This window comes from Aricia agestis, chromosome 15 (genome assembly GCF_905147365.1).
Source record: "Aricia agestis chromosome 15, ilAriAges1.1, whole genome shotgun sequence".
Taxonomy (NCBI): domain Eukaryota; kingdom Metazoa; phylum Arthropoda; class Insecta; order Lepidoptera; family Lycaenidae; genus Aricia; species Aricia agestis.
Genome location: NC_056420.1, coordinates 14971201 through 14998533, shown reverse-complemented (window position 1 = coordinate 14998533; position 27333 = coordinate 14971201). Strand labels below are relative to the sequence as shown.

Genomic DNA, 27333 nt, shown 5'->3' with positions numbered 1-27333 from the left:
AAACACTAACAAATTGATTTCAATAGCTCATAGTGCCACCCATTACCCTAATTTAGGTTTCATCCGGGTTTTCCTTGACCTTATCAAAGTTATGATGAACTCTTACTAACTTATTGATACTTGCTATAAAATACATTATAATATTTCACGGTCCGAGATTCGACATTTCGCGGTCCGCAAGCGGTCCGCAAACAGACCGTTGTCCGCCTGTTGCCTATCGCTGGTATATAGTTATGATGCATTACGCAACGGTACTCGACCTTTTTTATACGGGTCACAAACACGATTAAGGGTAATGTGTACGAACACAAAACTGTTGTTTGTGTGCGAACCCCTAATCTGTGTAGCAGGCCCCCGTACTAATGAATTTTCCCACAAAATTTTCCCACATCTTATAAAACAATCTCCCCCTTACTGTATTTAAAACTTTGAATTGTTATACAGTGTTTTGTCTTTTTCAATCCAATTAAAAATGTCACTTGTGTGACAGGAACAAAACACTGTATAACTATTCAAAGCTTATACAACGTTTATTAGTAAGGGGGTCTATGTTTAGGCCACTGATAAAGTCCTAGTGGGCTGCATGCATCTAATGGCGGCACTTGACATAGGCGAACGCGTTGGCCAATGCGTTGGCAGACGCGTTTTTATTACTCACAAACGCGATTACTCACAAACGCCGTTGCAACCGCACTGCCAACGCGTCTGCCAACGCGTTGGCCAACGCGTTCGCCTATATGGGGAGGCGGCCTAATTGCCGATCGAGCAACATTAATATTGTGTCTCACAAGTCGAGCAAATAAGAATAGATAATGAATCAACTCGTACAAATTATTATTCGGTGAACAAACCGTTCACGGTTTGATTACATATTACCTCCTTATTAATAATAATAATAACTTTTTATTTCGGATCACAACAAGAATCCATAGTGTTAGTACAAAACTATGTTAGTACATCAATCACAATATTAGCAAATAACAATAGTAACAATTTGTGTATTAGGAATGGTGAGGCATTGGAACTTTTTATGAGCCTATACCTATTTAACGTGAACATCTATCCAATGCCTTACCAAACCATCAAGATTATCAGTTAAGATGATGAGTTAATACAAGAATGATGTTATTACCTACTACTTCTGACACGCTGCATTAATGACGCCAATCTTTTTCTTATGGCGTTAAAGCCACAATAGACATAACTACCAGTAGTTCGACTGCAAAGAAACGGACAGGTTTCAATATCTGTCAAATTCGTCGGGTTTCACTAGGATTATGAACGGAATGTGCCTCGCGCTGGCTGATATAATTTATTTTTAAATATTTAAAATAAAGATTTCAAAATTGGATTCTGACAATTTTAATCGCATCTGCCAAAACACAAACAACAATACGACCAAAGAGGAACACGTCCAGCGAATATGGCATAGTTTTAATCGCTTGGAAATCAACTTTGTGAACTCTAGCAAAAGGAACTTCATTTATAAACACTGGTGGTATTGTGCTAACTTTATGTTCACGGGGTTGGAAAACAAGTAGTTCACTTTTCTTAGAGTTATACCTGAGTCCTTGGGCCTCTGCATACGCTTGACACTTACCTAGCAGTTTTCTGAGGCCACTGAACGAGGGACTGAGCAGCACCATGTCACCAGCATAAGTAATGTTGTTTAGCATCACTCCACCCATGGAACAACCGACATTAGTGTTGCTCAGCTCCTCGATCAGCTTATTTATGTAAAGGTTGAACAGACGAGGAGAAGTTAATCCACGCTGTCTAACTCCATTTGTACACGTTAGAGAGATCCCCAGACCACTTTATAACATTCATTCCTTAGCCCCTTTTAAAAGCTTAGCCAAGGGCTATAATAATAATATCATGTTAAATACAAACTCGCTGTAAGTAAATCATAAATGCTTACAACAGCAGGGTGTGTTTGCACTGTCGGCAGCCGTGGTCGGCAGGTGGTGAGCGGTGAGCGGTGACTGGTGATGGACGTGCAGACGCCGGAGACGAGGCTGGGGCGGGAGGCGCTGAGAGACGCTGAGATACGCACTATGGCTGTGAGTATCATCGTGCAGTACATTTTATTTATATATTTAAAGTTAAGTATCCATTACATAATATCTGTTGAGTGCGGCCGTAAGTATAATATTGTTAGGTCGATTTGATGTAAGGGGAAAATAACATTAAGTTTGAGACGCCTGGATAATATGAGACGTAGCCCTGTCTTTATCTTATCAAGCGCGATATCGCACACAATTTAGGTATGGAAAAAGCGCTCTTATGTCCACGGTACATCGTTTCAACCTCAGAGTATACATAACTAGATGCCCCGCGCGGCTTCGCCCGCGTAAGTTAGGAATTTCACAGAAACTGTACATTTTCGAATAAAAATAGCTATAAATACTCCTTTCACGTGGTATACTCTATATAAGTGCCAAATATTGCTATAAAAATTGCTCCAGTAGTTCGTGAGATAAACCCTTTCTAATATTTTCCCCGTTTTTACCACATTTTCCTGAGTTTCTTCGGTCGTATTAGTCTTAGCGTGATAATATAATATAGCCTATAGCCTTACTCGATAAATGAGCTATCTAACACTGAAATAAGTTTTTATATCGGACCTGTAGTTCCTGAGATTAGCGCATTCAAGCAAACATACTCTTCAGGTTTATAATATTATGTATAGTTTTTTTTAAATTATCGCTTGACAAACTCAAGCCTCGATCTAAAAGACTATGAAAAGGCTCGTAATCATGGGACGATGCATGGTATAATATTATGGTAGTGATGGTGATGATGATGATGATGAATGTAATTTGCATAGTAGCATATGCTTACCGTTCTTAAAACAACGCCGAAACTCCCAAACTTGTAGCTATAAAGAATCAGGAGTTCTCTCAGCACCTTCCGAACCACGGTATACCAGGTATATCTCGGTGCAAAATCTTACTTATTTGTAGCATATGCTTAGAATACTTCTCACGAAACCGAAGTCACCACATGATTCCCCATAAATTTTGAGGAGTTCCCTCGATTACTTATGGATCCTTCATCAGATCACCACTTTTGTGAATATATTATATTATATTCACAAAAGTGGTGATCTGATCATCCAAACTGGGATGATACCCTACATACCAAAAGAAAAATTTTGAAAATCGGTTAACAAACGGCGGAGTAATCGTTGAACATAAGAAAACGAACATAACACCTCCCCCATTTTGAAAGTCGGTTAAAATTGTAGCCTATGTGTTATTCTGATGTATAAGCTATAGTATTGTAAAGTTTCATTAAAATCCGTTCAGTAGTTTTTGCGTGAAAGAGTAACAAACATCCATACATCCACACATCCACACATCCATACACCTATACAACCATACATCCAAACAAACTTTCGCCTTTATAATATTAGTAGGAAGAGGGATATGACCATTGAGTAAGATTGCTAATGTATATTGTATATTGTATATTTTAAGGATTCAACTTGTAACGGTGATTCCGCAAAATCCTTAAAATATTCAACATTTTGTCTTACACTCTACATAATAATGTAAGAAGTCTGGAGTATGCGGGCTCTACACTCGCGGCGCGAATTGTGGCCGCGATTCACGGATGTATCGCGCCGTGCGAACAAATGCGGCCCTCTACACTCGCAATCTTCGCATTTACGTTCGCGCATTTGAGTAAAATGGACGTTGAAGTCACTGTTGCTGGTTGCTGCTGCTCTGATATTGGGTGCGACAGCGAATAAAAGCGAGTGTAGATGATGATCGCGTTCGCGCTTCGCGAGCCCTTTGTCGCGGGCCAAAAAACCGACACCGGACGGGGAAAGCCGCGAATTGCGAGCGCGAAGCCGCGAAACCCTCCACACTCGCGGTTCGCGGCCTTCGCGGGCTTTCGCGCCGCGACAATGGAGACGGCTTTATGCTAATGCAGTCGAAATGTTTTCACTTTTCAGCTTTAAATACTGAATCATCTAACTCTAATTTACTAGGATGTAATAATTTGTAAAGTGTAGACCACAGTGTAGACTGTTACAATGTGAATAAAGAATTATGAATTATGAATTACCTAAATACTTTACAATAGTCAATAGGTATCTTACAAAAAGACGTTGACTCGTTCCTAAATAGACTTCTCCTGTCTCGTCACTCACTGATGTAATTAGATACATAGAATCTACGAATAATAAAAACTAAGGAAACGTAACTCCCATACTTCAACCGTTTTAAATTTGGCTCCTTTTCGAACACTAAAATATGACAATTCAGATTTTCGCCAAGGTCGTATCCCACTGTCCCAGGTAACGTATCATAATATTGCGCGTTGGACGACAGACTTGAGACTGCGCGGTTATTGTCATTGTCATAGTTATGAAACAATAATAATTGTCAAAAGTGGATAGTATTATGCAGTATAGGTACACCAAGCACATCTACTATCACGAAGAAACGAGCACATATTATAATTATTATTTTAAAATCAAACATTTTCCTCTGATCCTTCATCAGATTGACATCGATAATAATAATAATATACATGTAATAATTATGAACAAACCTTGTACGACTCGGGCGAATCAAAAACTGTCTGAGCACCTAGAGAAGACGTTTTAAGATTACAAAAATCTATGTGCTAAATTATTGCAGAATTGAAATAAAAAACTTACGTAAATTTTGTACTTATTGTAAAATGAGTTTGACAATTATTGCCATGTCGACCTGGTTGAATGTCACTCGAGTGTATATACACGAAAAATGTGTACCGAACACATGCATAAATATGCATATGTATTGGGGTCACATTTTGTAGCCTTTTGGTGCACTTTTTTTGACGGAGTTACTCTTCCTTAGTTTTTAATATTCGTAGCATAGAATATTAAAAAAATATATTTTTTTTATAATATGTAAAATAATATGCAGGGTCAAAGGGTGTAACAAAACAAAGTGATATAACTTTATATGTACCGTACCTATAATATTTATTTGGATAAAATGTTCTTGCAGACCCGGCGCAAGAAACTAAGGAAACTCCTGATGAAGGAGTTTTTGTGTGAAAACTGCGAGCTCAACGCTCTCGGCCTGGCGTACGCGCCGCGATATCTATAGAGTCCGGCCGCGGAGCACACACAATTATTAGACCGATGACACATACCTACTACAAGATTACTATAACGCTCATGTTACGCACTTACCCGTAAAAATGTAAGAAGTAAAGTGTATTGTGTAGTACAGCGGTGTACAAGAAAAATCGACATGTAGTGATGCCTCAATATACTGGACTATAGACGCAATCATTGCTAATATGCAGTGCCGTAAATAGCCTTTTTTTGCGCCCTGTGCGAGCTTCATAACTGCGCCCTAGTTTTTTTAAATTAGGTATTATAGGTACCCAGAGCAATGCTAGTATATGCCTATTTTGTTTCATTCAGGGTGATAAAATAAAACTTGGTGTTAGTAGACCAATTACAATAATAACATATTAGTAATATGTGACTACTGAGCATCTTAATGCTCGGGTCCAACTTCCATATTATTGTCGTGGTATAATTACGACCCCAAATTTTATTGAACTTACCGTAATAAATATTTTTAGAAGGCAATGTTTTTTTCTTAAATATACTTACCTTTATTTATTAGATTTGGGGGTCTCGACTCTCGGCACAACTTGACGAGCTTATCAGTTTTCTTAACTTAGTTTTTAAGGCCACGTTGTCACAGAATTATTGCGTCGTAAGACTGTAAACGATTACAGACAGCTATGAGCTATCGCATATTATTAAATTTGAATGGTGGTATTGTTTAATAGTGCCCTCTCTCTGCAAAAATAAAGAAAGGATTTTGTGATCGGTAAAGGATTACGATTAGTTAAAATTTATTTTTTAAACAGTTCTTATTTGCCATTCGTTGTAGAAAGAGATAAGTATTTTAGAATAGAGACAAGAAATAAAATTATATCAAGTCCTATATGCACATTACAAGTTACGTTTAATGAAACAAATTGTAGTGGCGTTAGATAAAAAAACTTTCCTTTTTCAAAGGATAGAAAAGATAAAAGCGAGTATTTTTGAAGCCACGCAAATAAGAATATTAATAAAAGATTAAAATTTCTCAAAGCCTCCGTCCATCTTGCGTGGAATTCGTTATTACTTAGATACTAAAACTCCAGTTGTTACTCTGAATTTGTTAACAACGTGCTGGAGAATCTTAGTAAACAAGTTGAGGGAAAATTACATACATTTCCCTCAACTTGTTTTATCTCCACGGTCACCTTGACCAGTTTCCAAAGTATCTTGGCTTCTATAACTAAAGGAGCTATCGTAACAGGACCTAAAAACTATGGAGGGGAGGCCGATGGGGCCCGCATAATATCATGATGAATAACTACTGCTGGGGAGTGCAACACGATTGTTCTGCTACACCAGATTCTCGAAAATTTCGTAAAAAAGTTTTTATGGATTTGTAAATGAAATTAGTAGGGTAATAAATGTAAAAAATATTACAGCTTCTCAGCACCAAAACCACTGTTTACTAGTGTCTGATATTAGTATCGATAATATAATACAATTATTCTTGTAAAAGGCTTGCTATGAAGCCTTCACGCTAAAGCTAACGTTGAAATTTTTCTTCAACTATATTAATCGTTTATGGGCTACTTGCATCCTATTAAAAATATAATATTATCATGATGTTTAGGTAATTCAAAATAATGTCACGGGATAGCCACAAAAAGTGTCGTTTATTCTTGGTCCAAGACGGAGGTCGCGCGGGTTATGCGGGGCGCCGTCACCGGGGGGCGGGGGCGCAGGCGCACGCGCACGGGGTGGGCGGGGCGCAGCACGAGGTCGGCGCGCAGGGCGGGGCGCGCGGCGGGGAGGGGTGACATCCGCAGCCGCCGCACCACCTCGCCCAGCACCACCTTCAGCTCCAGCCGCGCGAACTTCTGACCTGCACGTACAAGGACTCACTGATAAATCGAGCAAACGTGAGAAACATAATATCGTTATCAGCTAACGACCAAAGAACGGAAAGAAAACAATAAAAAACCGGCCAAGTGCGAGTTGGACTCGCCCATGAAGGGTTCCGCAGCAGCAATAAGGTTTATTTTTATGAAATTAAAAGGGTTTTGATTTATTTTTATGTTTCAGTTGATTTAATGAAAGTTTATTTAAGGTTTACCATTTATGACGTATAAAAAAAACTTTTTTTATGAAATAAGGGGGCAAACGAGCAAACGGGTCACCTGATGGAAAGCAACTTCCATCGCCCATGGACACTCGCAGCATCAGAAGAGCTGCAGGTGCGTGCAGGCCTTTTAAGAGGGAATAGAGTAATAGGGGAGGGTAAGGATGGGCTGGGAAGGGAATAGGGTAGGGGATTGGGCCACCGGCAAACTCACTCACTCGGCGAAACACAGCGCAAACGCTGTTTCACGCCGGTTTTCTGTGAGAACGTGGTATTTCTCCGGTCGAGCCGGCCCATTCGTGCCGAAGCATGGCTCTCCCACGTATAATACTTGATAGATTTTGTATATCATATTATATTTTTTTTAGACTTATCATGTCCCTACTTTAGAAGTTAGAGGGGGGGGGGCACATTTTACCACTTTGGAAGAGTTTCTCTCGCAAACTATTAAGGTTAGAAAAAAATTATATTAGAAACCTTATTATGATTTTGGAAGACTTATCCATAGATACCCCACACATGTAGGTTAGATAAAAAATTTTTTTTTTTGTTTCAGTTGTGCCTATGGGGACCCCTAAAATTTTTAATAATTTTTCCATTTTTGTATCAAAATCTTAATGCGGTTCACAGACTACATATACTTACCAATTTTCAATAGTATAGCTCTTATGGTTTCGGAGAAAAGTTGCTGTGACATACGGACAGACAGACAGACATGACGAATCTATTAAGGGTTCCGTTTTTTGCCATTTGGCTACGGAACCCTAAAAAGTAGTTTCGTAAAATGCAGCGCTGCGTGGCGTAGCGCTTTCGTAAAGGTCAAGTTGAACCACGCAGCGTAGTAAGCACGTAGAGAGCATTTAATATAGCTATAGACTATGAGACATCAACGCGTTCAGTATTCGCCTGCGCCCCGACTTGCGCATAGGGCTTCACGCGAGAGCGAGATTTCTCGCGAGACGAGACGTTTTGGAAAATATTATGGGCAATACCGAGACCACATACAGGATTTTTGTTACTCTCGCTTACTCTCGTCTCGTGTGAAGCCCTACTCGCACACATTAGGGTGTATTTTATATTGCGCAGACACTGTTGGCCTTGCTCTCTACGACACTCACGCGTAATCGACACCTACTCGTCCCGTAGGAGCATCTACTGTTAATTGTGAAATTGTAGCTCCAAATTAGACAATTGAAATCAGAGTCGGATACCGATGCAGTTGCGGGGGCCGGCACTGAAGGGCGCTACGGCGAAGGGCGGCGGCGGCGGGGCGGGACGTAGGAAGCGCTCGGGGCGGAAGGTGTCCGGGGCGGGGAACTGGCGCGCCTGGCGCTGCAGCTGGTACAGATGCACCGCCACGTGAGTGCCGCGCCGCACCACCACGCCGTCTGGAAACCACCGTCATCATCATCATCATCTTCGTTGACTAAAGCTGATTTGGGAATCGGGTAATATCCTGATAAGTAACATAGTACGGGAGCCCTAGAACAATTTTTTTTATTACTATCAAGCTAATTTTTTGTGAGTAGCTTTATTTTGATAAAACGAACAACATTTTTATTGGCGAAAAATCTCGAAAGTGGTAGCTAACAGAGATAGAAAGGGTTTCATAATTTGAATTGATGGTCCTAAAATGTGGACTGTTTTATTTGTAGGACAATGTTAGTCTTAAATTATATGACTATTAATCTATCAATATATGGTACAAAAATCAGCTCCTTAGGGTTCCGTTATAGGGTTCCGTAATCAACAAAACTTGGTTGACTACTGAACCCTAAAACGGAACCCTAACGAGCTGATTTTTTGTATATTGATAGGTTGATAGTTATATAATTTATTTTCGCAGATAAAAATGTTGTTCGTCCTATCAAAATGAAGCTACTCACAAAAATTAGCTTGATAGTAACAAAATTGTTCTAGGGCTCCCGTACTATCAGGGATAATCCTTCCAATTATTTAAGCTCAAAAATTAGTATGACTGGAGTGTTTTGATATATTTTGTATAATTATTTCATAAGATATCAATGGATGTAAGGTTGGCTACGGTACCCAGCTCGAGCTCTGTATTAACTCATGAAATCCTCCTTTCGCTCCAGAAAAAGAACGCTTCCTTTTATTTTAGTGGGTGCGAAAATAACTCCGCAACCAATAATGGCAACATGAACTTTAAACAGTAATTAATATTTTGCTTTACAAAATCTTCAGGGTAGAGCTCAATCATGGTGTGATTTATTTTAGTTAATGACAATCAAAAGTACAAAAGGAGCGTAATGTGTTATTTCCGAATATTCCCGCTAATGGAGTTAGTTGTTGGCCGCCATTTCCACAATCGCGCGAGGGTTGTCAGGGGACTCGTTATTACTTGTATTATTACAAAAGGGATTCTCGCTGCCGGCATCAAATAAAATATTGTACTAAGGTATAGGTTCAACAAGGAAGGAGCAAATTTTCATTAATAAATATTAAACATTTGCTAAACATTGCGAAAAATATAGGATGCCATTTGCGAAAAACATAGGATGCCATTTGCGAAAAATATAGGATGCCATTTGCGAAAAATATAGGATGCCTTTTGCGAAAAATATAGGATGCCATTTGCGAACAATATAGGATGCCATTTGCGAACAATATAGGATGCCATTTGCGAAAAATATAGGATGCCTTTTGCGAAAAATATAGGATGCCATTTGCGAACAATATAGGTTGCCATTTGCGAAAAATATAGGATGCCATTTGCGAAAAATATAGGATGCCATTTTCAAGGTATTCACACTGTACACATTACTTGTACAGTCATATTTCGGAGTAAATGCTATAGATCACCAATTAGTTTTGCTCGGGGTCCGTTTTAAGACATGAAATGAACTTCGCGGTCCACACATTAAAAGAAAAAATTAAACAAAGTTAATTACGGAAATTACTAAGGTATTTATTTAGATATCAATGAGAAGAGATAAGAATGAATCTCTCTGAAGTTTAGAGTGAAATATTGGTGCAAGCTATAGATATTGACATATAAGATGAACGAAGATCATCTTCAAACATGCTCGGTCCGCACACAATGGGTCGGCGGCGGTCCGGATGCGGACCGCGGTCCGCCATTTGGTGACCCCTGCTATAAATAGCAGTAGTCTGTTGCTAGCAGACACCAAACATTTACTCACTCACTCGAGTAAACTGAACGAACGGCTCACGTTCGAAGTTATATTAAAATACGTGTGCGTCTGGCACGTAGCGCCGGCATTGAAAACATGGTCAGGTTAAAGAGCGCAACGGTAAAACAAAACGTTTTCAACAGCCTTTGCAGTTTCACTCCAATATCCGGGTATCATGTCACAATATGTGTGATGTGTGATGTGAGTTGGAATGGAACTCGCAAACTTTAATTGCGTTTGACAGCCGCTCAAAAGAGAGATTATTTGTTTTGTGAACTTTATTCTATTCCGTTTTATTATTTATAATTTTTTTGTCATATTCATATCTAAGTTAGTAAAAAAAGTATTTCATTATTATCAATTACTAGCTGTCCCGGTAAACTTCGTGTCACTTAAAAACCTTCCCTGGACTTCAAGAATTATTTTAAAACTAAAATTAGCAGAATCGGTTAAGCCGTTTTTTTTTTATGAGATAAGGGGGCAAACAAGCATACGGGGTCACCTGATGGAAAGCAACTTCCGTCGCCCATGGACACTCGCAGCATCAGAAGAGCTGCAGGTGCGTTGCCGGCCTTTTAAGAGGGAATAGGGTAATAGGGAAGGGAAGGGAATAAGGGAGGGTAGGGAAGGGAATAGGGTAGGGGATTGGGCCTCCGGTAAACTCACTCACTCGGCGAAACACAGCGTAAGCGCTGTTTTACGCCGGTTTTCTGTGAGAACGTGGTATTTCTCCGGTCGAGCCGGTCCATTCGTGCCGAAGCATGGCTCTCCCACGTAAAAAAGCCGTTATCGAGTTATAGCATTACTAACACAATTGGAATTCCATTTTTATATAATTAGATACAAATAAAAGCGTTCGAATAATTTGTAATATGTATGGGTATTGTTATTTTTAAACAGTTAACTTCTGAACTGATTTTGAAGCAACTTTATTAAAACTCGAAACATAATTTATACATTTTTTTTCCGAAAATGTACTTTTCCGAGAGAATTGGAGTTGGAGCCAATAGATAGTAAATATTTAGAATATATTGTTTGAAGCCGGCATATTATGTAAAGACCTAAGAAATAATGGTTAATACTATTTGAGGTGAAAATCTGAATAGGTTTATTTCAGTTCAGTCGAACAATATAATATATTCAATTCTCACTAAGCATGACTCATTCAATTGTTGATAAGAGCAACGCGTGACATTTAGAGTCAGGTTGCTCTGTTTGTTCATTGAGCTGAGCAGAATGAGCAGTACAGCTACATCGTGTGCGACACGTTAACAGTGTCGCTACAGATTGCTAGGTAGTCACCTCACGTGCAAACACGTTTTTATAATAAAGTTAAGAAAAGTGTATATTATGACATATTATTTAACATAGAATCATATTTAGCCCCTAAAATTGCTTTTATTTAAAAAAAATTTAAAGACCCACATATGGGGCACACACGAATGAACTATATTTTCATCTACCCACATGTGGTGCACTTAGTGAATTTATTAAATTCCACGTTTATTATTTTATTTTTTTCGTTTCCTTTAATACCTATCAATCAACTCGTGCACACAGCACAATATCTACTTTTGGTTTGGTGTTTTCTTCAGCTTTGTTCATTTAATGAACCGCCGTTCAAGACCCTTGACGGAAGAGGAGATTTTTAGAGATCTTTTTATTATTTTCATACATTATAATTGTCATTTTCATTGTAATCGATAAATTAGTTTGTTTTATTTTACTGTAATACTACTGAAAAAATCTAGTAACTTTACATGCTCATACCTTGGGAACCCCATCAAAATGTCCCCGGGACATTGTTCAGTTAGTTTTTCTAGTTTATAGTTCATACGTGTATGCAAAAAAAACGATAAGAAACTGACACGTGTATCCTTTAAAAATGTTTTAAATTTCTATGGAGGCAAGACCCATATGTGGTGCACACACGTATGAACTCAAACTCAAAATGACCCACATGTGGTGCAGACACAGTGAACGTTTTAAAGTTGATAAGATTTGCTAAATGTCGAGACAAATTTGCTGAGCATTGAGCATCTTAACTAACCACAAGAATTCCTTTGATTTGAAACTTGTTGATACTTGTTGCTGTAGCGCTGCTACGATGCTGTAGCGCTGCTACGATGCTGTAGCGCTGCTACGTTGCTGTAGCGCTGCTACGTTGCTGTAGCGCTGCTACGTTGCTGTAGCACTGCTACGTTGCTGTTTTGTTGTAGCGCTGCACTGCAGTGCTGCTAATTTCATCAGACAAGGACAGGCTTATATTATTATCGCGATATCCGTATAAACTCACTCATATCGAAGTCCTCGTCGACGAGTCGTGAGATGACGGGCGCGCTGGGGTAGAGGCGCAGCACCTCGCGCACCACGGCGTCCAGCAGCGGCAAGGCGGCCAGTGTGGCGGCCGAGGGCGGCTCCGCGCCCACCGCAGTGGCGTACTCCGAGTACAACTGCTCCTGTAATACGCTTTTCCTTTTGCATTAACTTTTTTTACAGTGACAACGCGTCTGTACCTTTGCTTTTGAAAAGAATAGTGCATTGATTTAAACTTAATTATTCCGAAATATTTAAGAGGTGATGTACCTGAATGTCCTCCCGCTCCGCGAGCAGCATGAGACCGAACGTGACGGCGGCGGCCGTGGTCTCGTGCCCCTGACACATAAAACAAAACAATAAAAAAAAAAAACATATCAACATAATATCTATACATCTATACATCTATACATACATACATACATACATACATACATACATACATACATACATACATACATACATTCATACATACATACATACATACATACATACATACATACATACATACATACATACATACATACATACATACATACATACATACATACATACATACATACATACATACATACATACATACATACATACATACATACATACATACATACATACATACATACATACATACATACATACATACATACATACATACATACATACATACATACATACATATAAATAAAATTGGAGTGTCTGTTTGTAATATTGAAAGAACCGTCTTTTACTAAATGCATATGAATGTATATAGGGTACAGACACCTAAACAACATTTTTTACAATTTTTGTCTGTATGTCTGTCTGTCTGTTTGTTCCGGCTAATCTCTGAAATGGCTGGGGCGATTTTGACGGGAACTTTTTAGGCACGTAGCTGATGTAGTAAGGAATAACTTAGGCTACTTTTTATCCGACTTCCGAAAAGGAGGAGGATATCTTTCACTTTTTTTATAAAGGAACCTTAAAAAGGGGATTTTTTTCTCTTTTTTATTATCTTTGTTATCACATTTTGCTGACGCGGACGAAGTCGCGGACAACAGCTAGTTATTAATAAAAATGCAGCGTTCGTTGCCGTCGGTGTGAGCTGACTCTAAAATGTGACTCGATATTAATAACATCCTTTTTTATAATGTCATAAAATTATATATTATACTGCATAGATTAATGTATTATTTCATAAAAAGAAATCATAATGAGTACCTGAGACCGTCCACTGAGATAATCCAAAACAAACTTGGAAGTTTCCCGATCCGAAATAGTTAATTAAGTTTCGTTCACTTCTTCTTAAGCCGAGCTTCTGTGTTTAGGAAGCTCAGGGTAAGACGCAACTAAAATCCAAGAGCGATACATCGCCCGAAGACACATCTAGTAGGTTAACATTTGTATGGGCGGTAAATAGTAATCTATCCTGTATCCAAATGAATTTGATTTTTTTATGAAAGAAGGGGGCAAACGAGCAAACGGGTCACCAGATGGAAAGCAACTTCCGTCGCCCATGGACACTCGCAACATCAGAAGACCTGCAGGTGCGTTGCCGGCCTCTTAAGAGGGAATAGAAGAAGGGAAGGGAATAGTAGAGGATAGGGAAGGGAATTGGGCCTCCGGTAAACTCACTCACTCGGCGAAACAGCGCAAGTGCTGTTTCACGCCGGTTTTCTGTGAGAACGTGGTATTTCTCCGGTCGAGCCGGCCCATTCGTGCTGAAGCATGGCTCTCCCACGTACAACATGAACTATATGTTGTAAGCTGCTCTTATAAAAAATTAGATTTGCTTGCATCAAAAATGTTCCCAGTTAAACTGGGCCGATTGTGATAAATTCATAATAGTTTGAAATGAAAACCTATTAGGTGTCTAAAACGACTACTAACTATGGGGTAGCCCCTTCATACCGCAAAGAGGAAGGTGTTGACCTCATCCCGCACCGCCTGTGTGTCGAGCTCCCCGCGCCGCCGCGCCGCCAGCAGCAGATCCAGAACCGTCCGGTCCTCCCCCGCCCTTTCCTCTACACCCCGTCCCTTCCCCGCGACCGACTTCCTCTCTACGAGGCGGTCGGCGAAGCGGCGCGCCACCTAAGTTTACTATGTAATTCATAAGGTATTTTCTTGGTAACTAAACTTAAGTTTACTAACGACGAAAATACACTTGTTAAAGCACAACAGTGCTACAGCAACGTAGCGTTGCTAAATTCTGTAGGGCTAAGTGCTATGGCGCTGTAATACTACTGCGCCGCCGCTTATGCCTCCTCTACATTAATTCATTCGCAACCATATCTGCGGATAAATTGCGATCCGTCCACACATCTGTGAGTTAATCAGTCTGTGCTCAATCGTGAAAGACGTAACTCGTGCCGCAAAAAATGGATATAGAGACAGTAGCGGCTGCTTCTATATACTTAATTAGCACCTATAATTATAACCTAAGAGTGCACTGCAGTAGAGTAATAAAAACATGGAGCAAAAGAAGGTGGTGGATGCTGTCTATACACAAAAACAGAACAAAGTAATTGAAAATATATTTGAAATAAATATTTTGGCAATATTAACTTATATACATAATAATAATATTTATTTAATTTTGATTAGGGCGAACTGAAATGTTTCCTCATTGGTCATGTTAGCCATTTCGACGACAAACACACACGTCCACTCCCACTAAATTTCCGTCGAATACTGATACATCGGCAGACGTGTAGACAGGCGCCTTGCATTCGCACTCGGTCCCTTTGATCCGTGTCGAAAAACCGACACCAAACGGATGTGTGGCAGATGCATCGGCCGACGTCAAATACTTTCCACAGACAAGCAAAAACCGCCGTCTACACATCGGCGGACGCATCCGCAGATACAATCTGCCGACGCGTCCGCCGATATGTAGAGGAGACTTTACTGTAGCACTGCTACGTTGCTGTAGCGCTGCTACGTTGCTGTAGCGCTGTTATAAACTTTTATTCGTTGATAAAATAAAAATATTACAAATAACCTCCACGGCCCGGCGGAAGCGTCTCCCGGCGGGCAGCAGGTGGAACACCAGGTCGCTGTGCATCCAGGCGTTGGCGAGGCGCGTCGCCGCCGCCGCGCCGATGTCCCGCACCGCCTCCTCGTACTCCTCCACACCCTTCAGCGAGCAGCCCCCATCCAGTCCCATCACGGTGCCTGCACACGATGAGAGGGGCTTTGATATGTATTGTTATTTATAAGTACATTAATTTTATACTTGTCCTTATACAGCTTTACAATATATTACAAAAGCGGTCGCGGCGCAAATTGAAAAGTTATTTAAAAGAACGAAACATTACTTACAACTCTCACGAATGCTATAATCATATTGAAATGCTGTTAATTATTCGAGCTAGATTGTAAGAGACAAGTAGCAACGGGTTAATTTACGACTTCGTGCTATTCAAATTCTTTATTAAGCATACAATAATATACAATAGTATAAAAGCTAGGTAGCGTACATCACGTCGTCTAATCCCATGCTAAGTAAAAACTTGTGTTATGGCAATCAGACAACGGATGCACACCGAACAATTTTATCCTAATATATTATATTATTTACACATTCACACACACAATCACACTACACTTTATCACGTAAGGTCTCTTTCGGCGACGTGATGCGCGCTTCGTTCGGGAGCCCCCCCCGGAATCTCCGATAAATTACACCGGCGGGCCAGAACTCCCCCGCCTCAAAGATGGATAAAATTCGAGTCGGCACTCTCACCACAAAGGAACTGAAATTCACTTTGTGGCGAGAGTGCATCCGCGAGAAGACCACCTACACCTTGAGGGTGCTCAAGGTGTAGGTGGTCTTCTCGCGGATGTAGTTTACGACGTCTTCGACCGTCATGGACCAGTGCAGGCGCGACACGTAGAGCGGCGTCACGGGCACGTCGCTCCGCAGGCGCAGCTCGGGCACATAAGGTGCGGTGCCGTGGTGGTTGCGGACGGTGGGCTTCCTCTTCTTCCTCCTCTCCACCAGAACGAAGCCCTCCTCGTCGCACCTCCTGCTCTCGTCCCTGTCGAGTCGAAGATTTTCAGCCTTGCGGCCCTCCTTTGCACCCCTCGCCTTTGCCCGCGGGGGCGGTGCGGGGCAAGCAGCGACGCTTGCATAATTTTTTGCTTGACTCGATGGCCTCAATTTCGTGTCGACGTCATGCGGTGACGCGGACGGCGAGCTGACGGCGGCGGCTGTTGCTGACCCACTCGATTTCGCTGACGTGCAAAACGGCGAGTCGCGCTGAGCTCCGCGACGCAAATTTATCGAGTCGATCGGATGCTCGGGTGACCTACATAATGAATTATTACTTTTTAATTGTAATAATTCACTACGTAACTCACTGATGGTGGATTCCGAGGCATCCAACCTACCTCGCATCTCGTCCAGCTCTGCCCTCATGATGTTGAACTTCTGGAGCAGGCTGGAGACGTTGACGTGGTCCGTCGATACCGCCGGCAGTTTGTGGAGCTGCTTGGCCACAAACACCGGCAATTCTGCAGGATTAGTCTGCTTGAGCAGGGAGATGATGTCCTGCAAGCTTCGTTCGCTTCCGTCTCTCCTCCGGGACGTCATCTGCGCTGTCTTGCCGAGCGCTTCGTACAGCACGAGCCTGCCCTTACAGATCTCCTCGTTGGTGTAGGTGGACCTGCACAGCTGCACGATGCTATCTTCGTCCATGGCGTTGACGACGTGTTGTACGAACGCCAGCAGCTCGTTGGATACGAGCGCAATGGTGTCTATCCTTTACTATATATAGTAAAGGATAGACACCATGGCATTATAAAGTAAGTTATTAACATGAATCAAACAAACCAATGTACTATTTTTGTGAGAGCACTGTTCACTCGTCGTAGTTCGACTGTTGTCGCTTCACTTTAAAACTAAATATATAAAGTTTACTTACACTTGATACACTTGATAGTAAATTACAGTGGGGTCCTCACATTGCTAATCTAGCAGGTAGGCTCAGTTCTGCAGCATATGCAGTCAGAAAAATTAGAGAAATTTCTGACGAAGACACGGCACGATTAGTATATTTTAGTTATTTTCATAGTAGGATGTCATATGGAATCCTTTTATGGGGAAACGCTGCCGACATTAATACAATATTTGTGCTGCAGAAGCGAGCCATACGTTCTATTTATAAAATGTTTGCTTTAGAATCTCTGAGAGATAAATTTAAAGAAATTGGTATTGTAACTGTTGCTTCTCAATACATTTTGGACAATGTAATATATGTTAGAAAAAATATAAATAAATTTAAAGTTAAAAGTGACATTCACTGTAGAAATACTAGAAATAAGCACAAGCTGGATATGCCAGTGATCAGACTTAGTAAAGTCAGTAAATCTTTTAAAGGTCAATGTATACGCCTTTACAAAAAAATCCCAGAAAACGTTCAAAATCTTTCCATCAATAAATTTAAAAAAGTAGTCAAAGAGCGTTTGTGTGCCAAAGCTTATTATAAGGTCAATGATTTCATAGAAGATGGCACATCTTGGGAGTAGGATGGCTTCTTGCAAGGCTACTTCTACATTATTATATTATGACTTACAATTATGTATGTTGACATTGTATATAATATTAAGTTACAAAATTGTAAACTTTATTTTAAAAAGAACAATTTATCTCTCACTTTTTTGGTAAAAAGTGGGACCCGTGCGAGTTTCTTACGCCGGTTCCGCCGGGTAGTTCCCGAACCGGTGGTAGGCATCAGGTAGACATTCTGAAAAAAATTGATTCAAATTTACTTAGAAATAAAAAAAAAATCATTTTTAGAAAATGTCATTTAATTGTGTTTTATCGAATACCGAGCAAAGCTCGGTCAAATAGCTAGTGTATTTATTATGCGAAGCTGGACCTTAATCCTTCGATCGCGGATTCTTGGAAATCTATTGTTGCCGCGGTCAATTGGTCCCCACTTGTACGAATAGTACGTGTCGAAGTTTAATATGACGCATACTCACTGCACAAGGTGTGGAGCATATGTTTACTAACGATGGGCAGCAGGTCGACGCCCTCAGGCTGCGACTGCTGCTGGAGGAGTAGCTCGTCTGCCAGCTCGGCCCCAGCGATTCGAAACGCCCTCAGGTACTGCTCCAGCGCCGAGGAGTGGAAGGCGGGTGTCAGAATTCTCCGATGGGTGAACCACGTTTTACCTGAATAGTAGCAACATTGACGCATAAAGATGCCGGTTGGCAGCGGTGATTAAGTGTCGCTAGCTTCGTGTCGCTAGCTGCGAAGGGTGTTTCATAGAAATACATAAAAACCAGTAGTGTCGCGACGACACGTCGTCTGCGGTTACTTCATGTCTTCCGCTGCCAACCGGCACCTTAACAGAAAGATATTCTAAATATATTACTGATCTATATCAGTAATATATTCTAATCTAATCCACTGAATCATTTACATTCGAGACCCAGACAGTGGACTCGCTTTCGAGCAATAGTTTTGAAACTAAAATTACATTTTGAGTAATATTGTTCTCTACAATTTTCTGGTTAAAAAATACGGTCGATAGTTATATATAGTATGGAATATGTGACCTGTGTTTGTGAGTAGACCGTCGCCGAGGAGTGGGCGCACGAAGTCATATGCGATGTTCTTGGTGATGTTGCGCGAGTGAGACAGCACGGCGGCCACGTCCCTTCTCTCTCGCACGTGCAGCACGTACTGGTGGCACACCTTCACCGCGAACCGCCCGCCGTACCGCGCGAACATGCCCGCCGGCAGCTCCCACAGCTGCTCTGGATCGTAGAGAACTCAGATGACAGATCGTTTAGAAGTGTTTTACATCTAGCGGGACCCGTGTGCCGACGACATATGGATCAAAGTTCAAACTTAGAAATTCAGAGGAACGTTTTGTGAGCTAAGAAATATTTTTTCTGAAATTTTTTTTGTCCATCGTAAACAAGCCAAAGCACTAAGAACAGTAAGTTTACATATTGTCAGATGAAGCGGGTTCCTACATTAGAGGAGTTTTCTACATCGATATATTCTATTTCTATAAAACTATTACAACAGCGTCGCTGTAAAATTATAAATTATACAACAATTGGCAGCTTGCAGGTGTTTTAATGACTTTCAGTCGTGTCGTACAACTCGTCGATAAATTTAACTCACGTTTATAAAAGCAGCTGCACGTGCCTCTGTTTAGGCGAAACAAAGCTTTAACTAATCTGAACTAAAACTGTATTTTAAGCTAACATTAGGGACTGCTGACTTCCTATTCTATTTATAGAGCAGTTTATAACTATCCATATTATAAGTTTTCAATTTATTAGTTCAAATATGTATTTACCAATCGCATTTAATTTTAAGAAGCCAAACGAGTTTCGTTCTATAGTATTATGATATTAAAAAATAAAGATATTTTTTTTGAGTTCTAAAAATATTTAAGTCGCTAGTAAGTAATTAATTTAAGAAACATTCGAGAGTAATCCCTGCCCCTGGGGATAGAATACATACAATTCTCCAAATAAGTCGTCGTTTACTTAGAGAAACATTTTGATTATCTATGTTTGTGTATAAATATTATGTTGAGAGGATAATCTTACACCCTCGGGAATAAGATATATTTCAATATTCTCGATTCAATTGCTGGATGTTCCGTAAATTGTCGAATAATAAATAATTATTTATTATTTCATAATTTACGGAACATCCAGTCAATTTACGTTTAGAATAGCAGCTGCACGTGCCTCTATTTAGGTTATACGAAGCTTAAACTGATCTGAGCTGAAACTGTATCGTCAACACCACGTCAACACAAGTCAAAATGAACTGAATTTTTGTTCCTGAATAAAAAGTGTCATATTAAATGCTTTCTTCTCAAAGGTCTCAAGAAGTTAAGCAGTTTAAGCGTAAAGAAAAGCTTTCAATGAATCAAAGGAATGCTTCCAGAAAATTTCATAGAAATATGCTCATAGCTGTTTGTCGTACTCGGGTTAGTTCGACGAGTTTCGTTGCCCCGGCCCGACTTAGTTTACGATAACAACTAGCCGTATTGGCATCAGTTACAACTAGGCAAGACTCATCATGTACTGTATCCTATTTCTCCAATAGTGCATACCGTGAGTAGTTCCGAGGAAGGCGAAGGCGCTGCCGAGGAGTGGGAGGCGGGTGGGGCCGGGCAGGTCGCGGTACAGCTCGCGGCGGCTCAGCCACGCCACCAGCGCCACGCCCAGCAGCACCGCCACCCACACCATGCCGCGCCCGGGGCCTATACGGTCTGCTGATGCCACAGATGAGCAATAATATAATCTTTACAGTTGTAGTTTTGATCACGAGGCGAGTCACATTATCTCAATTTGTGTAGCCTAGTCCGTGATCAATTTTATCGTTTATCAGGTACTAGATACAACTCCGTTGCGTCAAAATTAATTTATCGCGCGGGAACCGTAGACTTTTCCGGGATAAAAGTATCCTATGGCCTTTCCCGGGACTCAAAGTATCTCCATACCAAATTTCAGCAAAACAGGTTCAGCGCTTTGGGCGTGAAGAGGTAACAGATAGACAGGAAGACAGACAGACAGACGGACAGACAGACAGACAAGCACACTGTCGCATTTATAATATTACGAGCTCGACAGTCGAGACCGGTTATGCGTAGGGGTACGCGCGGAGTGGGAGGCGGGAGGCCCGCCGCCGCGCCCGCCGCGCGCCGGTCACCGGCGACCGTTTAGTACCACGCGCGTAGTTGTATAGCTAACACGTAATTATTTTGTTTGTCACGCCCCCCCCGGCCCCCATGCTTTAATTAGTGTTGTTACAATGTACCCTAACCACGATCGAGTGTTATGAAATGTGGAGGCATAGGTGGAGGTGCTACATTTTGAGTGGCGAAAGTTAACGCGGAACCCATAGACTGTACGAGCAAGAAAGCGTTTCTCGTCTTCGTAACAGCCGATTGATGATTCTCGAATGCAGCAGCTGTACCCTGAATCTGAATCGCGAGACAATCAAAGACTCGGATTATGGACAGTTCGCACTTCGCAACACCTGCACACGCCTAGCCAGCCTCGAAGACATGCCTCTGACGAGGTTAAAAGTGACAAAGTTGTGCTTAACAAACTTTTAAAGTCTTAAAGACAATGTGCAAAACGCGCTAGACTCTGCTTACAGCAAAACGGATCGCAGTTCGAACTATGCTAAGTGTAGACAAGATGGAAGTAAATAAGATTTAGAGGTGGGTTGTTTTGATTTTTATTTTTTAATTAGTTTACTGTGTACATAAGTTAATTCAATTTTTAAATACGCCTAAATGCAAAGGATGTGGTTTAGATTTATTATAAATTTCTAAAGTGCTTATTTTTCGTAATTAAAAAGTTGTAATTTTCGATTCTTTTGATGTGTATCAATTAATTTTATTCTAAACATACCTGTCTACGTCGTTGTTTGACGGTCCTAAGTTCGTCAAAGTATGAAGTACATACTTGTACTATTATCTATTCTGTGGTATGAAGGGAAAATTCGCAACTTATGATAATAACAAGAATGCAGTGACGGATTAGCTCTTAATCAAATTAAGCAATTGCCTAGGGCATCACGTCTGAGGTAGCACCAGAAGAGTAAAGGTTCAAAGACTGATTCTAGTTGAGATACGGATAGCGGGGCCCACAGGCATGGATTGCTTAGGGCATCAAGTAGTCTTAATCCGTCACTGCAAAAATGTCAATGGAAGGGCGGGGCGGGGCCGGGTCGCGCATGTGTCCATGTTTTGTGGTGTTTGGTAGGATAACTTTCGGAGGCTATTTCTCAAAATTTTAGTACTGAGTGATTATAAAAGAAGAAATACGTGTATTTTTATTTTTAACAAGGATCAATATATCCAAATTTGGCAGGAAGGTTAAATTGCACCCTGTATATAGATTATAGTGATGGATTCGGGCGGCCCCTGGCGATGGATCGTTTCGATCCGTGGTAAATGAACTCAGAAAAAATGTAACAAGAAACCGCCATGAAACCAGTTCATTTTCAAACCGATCAAACGCAAATATTATGTGGCCGCCCGGACAAATCGAAGGCATTCATATCAATACGATTTAATATGAATGAAAAGTAAAAATTCTCTTTGCAAAAACAAAACCGACTCACCTTTGCGATTAAACCGACTCGGTATTGTATTTACTGAGTATAATTGAATAGAATATTGGAGTGCAGCCTCTGGCGGTAATACAATATCATAATGTGATGTAAACTGTGCGTCGATAAAGCCCCTCGCCCGACGCCCGTTACCCGTCGTGACCGATAAACGTACGAAATTAATATTCATAACATTAAACTAAGTCACGATAGTAATTTTCATTACTAGTGAAAATCAATTAACTATTGTTAGAATGTAGCCACTAAAACACATCGTGTGTTAAAGGTAAGTTTAAAATTGTGTGTCGAGTCTTAATCGAATTCCGATTTCTTTTGAACCGAGTCTCCACGAGTATTTTTCGATATATATGTGGGAATTGGGGTGCAAGAAAAGATGTGATTTACTTAGATTTCACTTTTATTTAACTTCCTCCAAATAAACACGTCTTACTCGTCTTCTATTACTTTTCGCCATCTTCCTAATTTATCTATCCTCTCTTTCACACACATACAACACACATGCTTACTTTCTCTTTCATGCTTTTCACACGTACAAGTATAATCACTATCACCATCCTACATTCGGCCATCCTACACTCATGACTGTCCCCAGTCATGCATCATTCACACCAATAACTACAGTACATCTTTTACATATTTAAATTTACAGAAGTATAATCTTACAAATCGTAATCTTAGTAATCTTACAAAGAGTAGTCTTAAGTAAACAAACAAATCTTACATAATCTTAACTTTGTATTCAACAAATACAAACAGCTTAATCAGCTTTTAAATAAAAAAAACAAACATTCTTGAACAGTCTTAAATAGTAAGTCTTATTCTTAAATAACAAACTTCTTTTTTTTTTACAAGCCTTCATAACATTTTATAGTACTCAACAAAAGTAAAAACTTACTTAAATGAACACAAAAAACAAAATAAAGTAAGAACCTAATACTTTTAAAATTTACCTTTCATTCATCCTCATTTTCAAAATCATCATCATGAAAATCAGGCCAACTTTTCATTTGATCTGACGAACTAGATGTAACGATAGGACCCTCCTGATTTTTATAAATTTTCTCCACATCATAACGGTCATTCCTCTTAATTTTGATTATTTTATAAGGTCCAAGATATTTTGGTTTTAATTTCAGTCCAGATCCGTATTGGGTTCTCTTTATAGCAACTATATCCCCTAAAACATACTTTTTACTCGGTTTTCTATTTTTATTAAATGATTTTTTATTTTCCTTTTATTTTTCTTGAATCTTTAGGATTTGTTCTTTAGCATTTCGTCTTAGCTTTTCCCTACTTTCATTAAATTGTTCTATATTTTCCTCCTGTAAAAGTTCCAAAATATTAAAATCTTCTTTCAGCTTTAATTTTGTATCAATCAACCATTCACAGGGAGTAGTGTTTATACTTCGCTGGTAAGTACTATTCAATACTCTTTGCAGGCGACTTACATGCCTATACCACGAACTAGGTTCTTCTATACAAAGTTTTGTAAGAACTGAAATGATAGTACGATGTACCCGCTCAACTTGTCCATTTCCTCTTGGTACTCCAGTGGTTATAGTAATATGCTGGATTTCCTCCTCCTCACAATAATCCTTAAAGTCTTTGCTCGTAAAAGCAGATCCTTTATCAGTAATTATACGGTTTGGGTTACCAAAACACTGCTGAAGTATTCTTAATTTATCTAATGTTTCTTTGCTTGTAATACTCTTGGTAGGAAATATCCATGTTCTCAAACTTCGGCTATTATTGTTTATGTTTTGTAGGAATTCTTCTCCTTCTTTTTCGTACTTGACAGGAGTGAAGTTGCTTATGTGTTCAGTGCTACCAACTTCTCCAATCATAATATTTTGCTTTTCGCCGCCATGTTGTTGGCTGTCAACTTGACTTTGACGAACTTCAGGATTGAATCGTGACGTCTGCCCATAGACATAATATATACTGTCGTAAGGTTTATGCGTCTGCCCAAAGCGCTCCGATGTGTTCCGAACGTACCTTCGGCTTTGTCCATCCTTTTCTTCGTACAGTATCGGCCTCTTCGAATATGCGCTCGAGTTACGTGATGCTCCAACATGGCCGAACTCGTTGCACTTAAAGCACTTTAAACCACGATTTTTGTTTGGACAATTATTGTATGACGCGTGATTTAGTTCTCCGCAATTGTAGCATCGTATTGGCTTTTTCTTCTGTAACTGCTTAGGTGATTCGGAATAATTTCGCTGCGTGGCCATCTTGCGATTGATAGTTTCGTATATTTTTATTTTTTCTTTTAGATCACTATACGACGTAACGCCATATAACATGCTTTTGTTTGATCCGATGTCTTGTGTTCAATAATGTACTTTATAGCTACATAATCCGGCATTTTCCCTCTCTTGCCTAACTCCTTCATTACCAACATGTAATCTATGCAACTTTCGTTATATTTTCTTTTTCTGCGACTCATTGTCTCGTGAATTGCCTTCACATCTACGCTGTCCGGAAATTCCTTACTTATAGCCGCTTTCAAATCGTCCCAATTTTTAAATGGCCGTTCTGCTCGCAACCACAGCGACTCAGTTCCCGCTAATAATCTTCTAGCTACCAATAATTGTTGCAGCGGTGACCACCCAAATATTTCTGCATTGTCTTCGAGCTCCTGAATCCATCGTGCAGCAGGATATGTTGGATCTGTGCCGGTAAAAGTAGGCATTAAATCCGAAGCCATTTGTAACAGGCCGCCATTATTCCCGCGATCCGTACGGGCGTCCTCAAAATCTTTCTGTCGGCTTTTCCGCCGTTCCGTCGCGTCTTTTGGCATTTTCTCGTCGTTCCTCGTCACACTAGATAGTGAAAATTAGTAATTCTTCGTCGTTGCACGTCCACCTTTAGTCCTTTACACTCCACGCGAACACGATTTACGCCACCACCTGCACGCCAATGTCCAAATTTCACTGTTTTCACCGTTTTCACTTGCACCTTTTATCCCGGACGAGCCCCCAAATTTTGTGGGAATTGGGGTGCAAGAAAAGATGTGATTTACTTAGATTTCACTTTTATTTAACTTCCTCCAAATAAACACGTCTTACTCGTCTTCTATTACTTTTCGCCATCTTCCTAATTTATCTATCCTCTCTTTCACACACATACAACACATATGCTTACTTTCTCTTTTATGCTTTTCACACGTACAAGTATCATCACTATCACCATCATACACATACATATAATACATTGATATGTTGTAAAAATCCACTTTAACAAATCGAATCTAGGCACTCGAAAAATATTTTGGGTAATCTAAAAATCGTAAAATAATAATTCTAGTACACAATTCAACACGTATAAAGTTAGAAACAGAGATGCATCGGTGGGGGCGAGTTTTATAGCCCTCGGAAAAGCTCCTAGTGTGGTATCGAAATAGTGTCCCAGTAACATCGTTACGAAACTAATTCGATGCCATACAAATTGTAGTTAACTCGTTCATGGCTAGTAACGACAAAGACTCGCAAGCTGAGGACAACAAGCGTATTCATAGTGAGCTTCGAGCAGCACTCTCTTATAATTAGTTAGTCATGTATCGGCGCCGGGGGCAGAGTTTGCCGCTGGAAAGTCACTATAATACTTGACCAAACTTATTAATGTATTTATAACAACGCACAACTATACAGGCGACTCTATACGTGATTTAATTCGATACTGGATTTAATCGTTTGGGAGGTCGAGCGACACATCACACATGCAGCTAGATACTGATTTAGTCTAGACTTTTCTTTATTGCTTCATGCAACAAAAACAAAAAGTCATAACCTCACCCTCTCTTTCTGTCATTTTTATTAATTAAGTTTTTCGTGAAAGCATGTTCACGAAAAAAAAAGGCTTTTTGATGCGTTATGTGCTCTTATTCACGAATTTAATACTCTGTACTCAAATAAATTACGTAATATCCTAATACGTCTATGCGATGCGATACTACGTGGGGACGGTATTGTTTTAGTTACGAAGTCTAACTTATTTTGGGAAATACACCTACATATCTATGCTATTTTATACAATAGGGATTATTTGTGGGCGGAGTCCGATTCGTAATCCTATAAGTACTATGTTTTAAATGATGAATTTGGTAGACACCACTGTATTCTTAGGTATAACACTTGATAGTAAATTACAGTGGGGTCCTCACATTGTTAATCTTGCAGGTAGGCTCAGTTCTGCGGCATATGCGGTCAGAAAAATCAGAGAAATTTCTGATGAAGACACGGCACGATTAGTATATTTCAGTTATTTTCATAGTAGAATGTCATAATATGGAATCCTTTTATGGGGAAACGCTGCCGACATTAATACAATATTTGTGCTGCAGAAGCGAGCCATACGCTCTATTTATAAAATGTCTTCTTTTGAATTTCTGACAGATAAATTTAAAAAAATTGGTATTCTAACTGTTGCTTCTCAATACGTTTTGGATAATGTAATATATGTTAGAAAAAATATAAGTAAATTTAAAGCTAAAAGTGACATTCACTGTAGGAACACCAGAAATAAGCACAAGCTGGATTTGCCGATGATCAGACTTAGTAAAGTAAGTAAA

At 40.0% G+C, this 27333-nt stretch overlaps 1 protein-coding gene and 1 long non-coding RNA gene across 2 annotated transcripts; one reads left to right on the top strand and one right to left on the bottom strand.

Annotated features, from left to right (window-relative positions):
* Positions 1-1401: 1401 nt before the first annotated feature.
* On the top strand, positions 1402-5599 carry LOC121734218. The gene is made up of 3 exons (XR_006036676.1): positions 1402-1498; positions 1927-2063; positions 5013-5599. It is a non-coding gene; the product is annotated as an uncharacterized LOC121734218 (long non-coding RNA).
* A 1145-nt stretch (positions 5600-6744) lies between these two features.
* On the bottom strand, positions 6745-22851 carry LOC121734488 (cytochrome P450 4d2-like). Its single transcript, XM_042125101.1, has 10 exons — positions 22755-22851; positions 20731-20892; positions 19205-19405; positions 18626-18817; positions 15639-15811; positions 14549-14728; positions 12932-13000; positions 12642-12804; positions 8402-8578; positions 6745-6953 (listed from the first exon to the last, which is right to left on the bottom strand). The coding sequence occupies exons 2-10, from the start codon at positions 20864-20866 to the stop codon at positions 6745-6747; spliced, it is 1500 nt and encodes a 499-aa protein (XP_041981035.1). The 5' UTR covers positions 20867-20892; positions 22755-22851.
* Positions 22852-27333: the final 4482 nt, after the last annotated feature.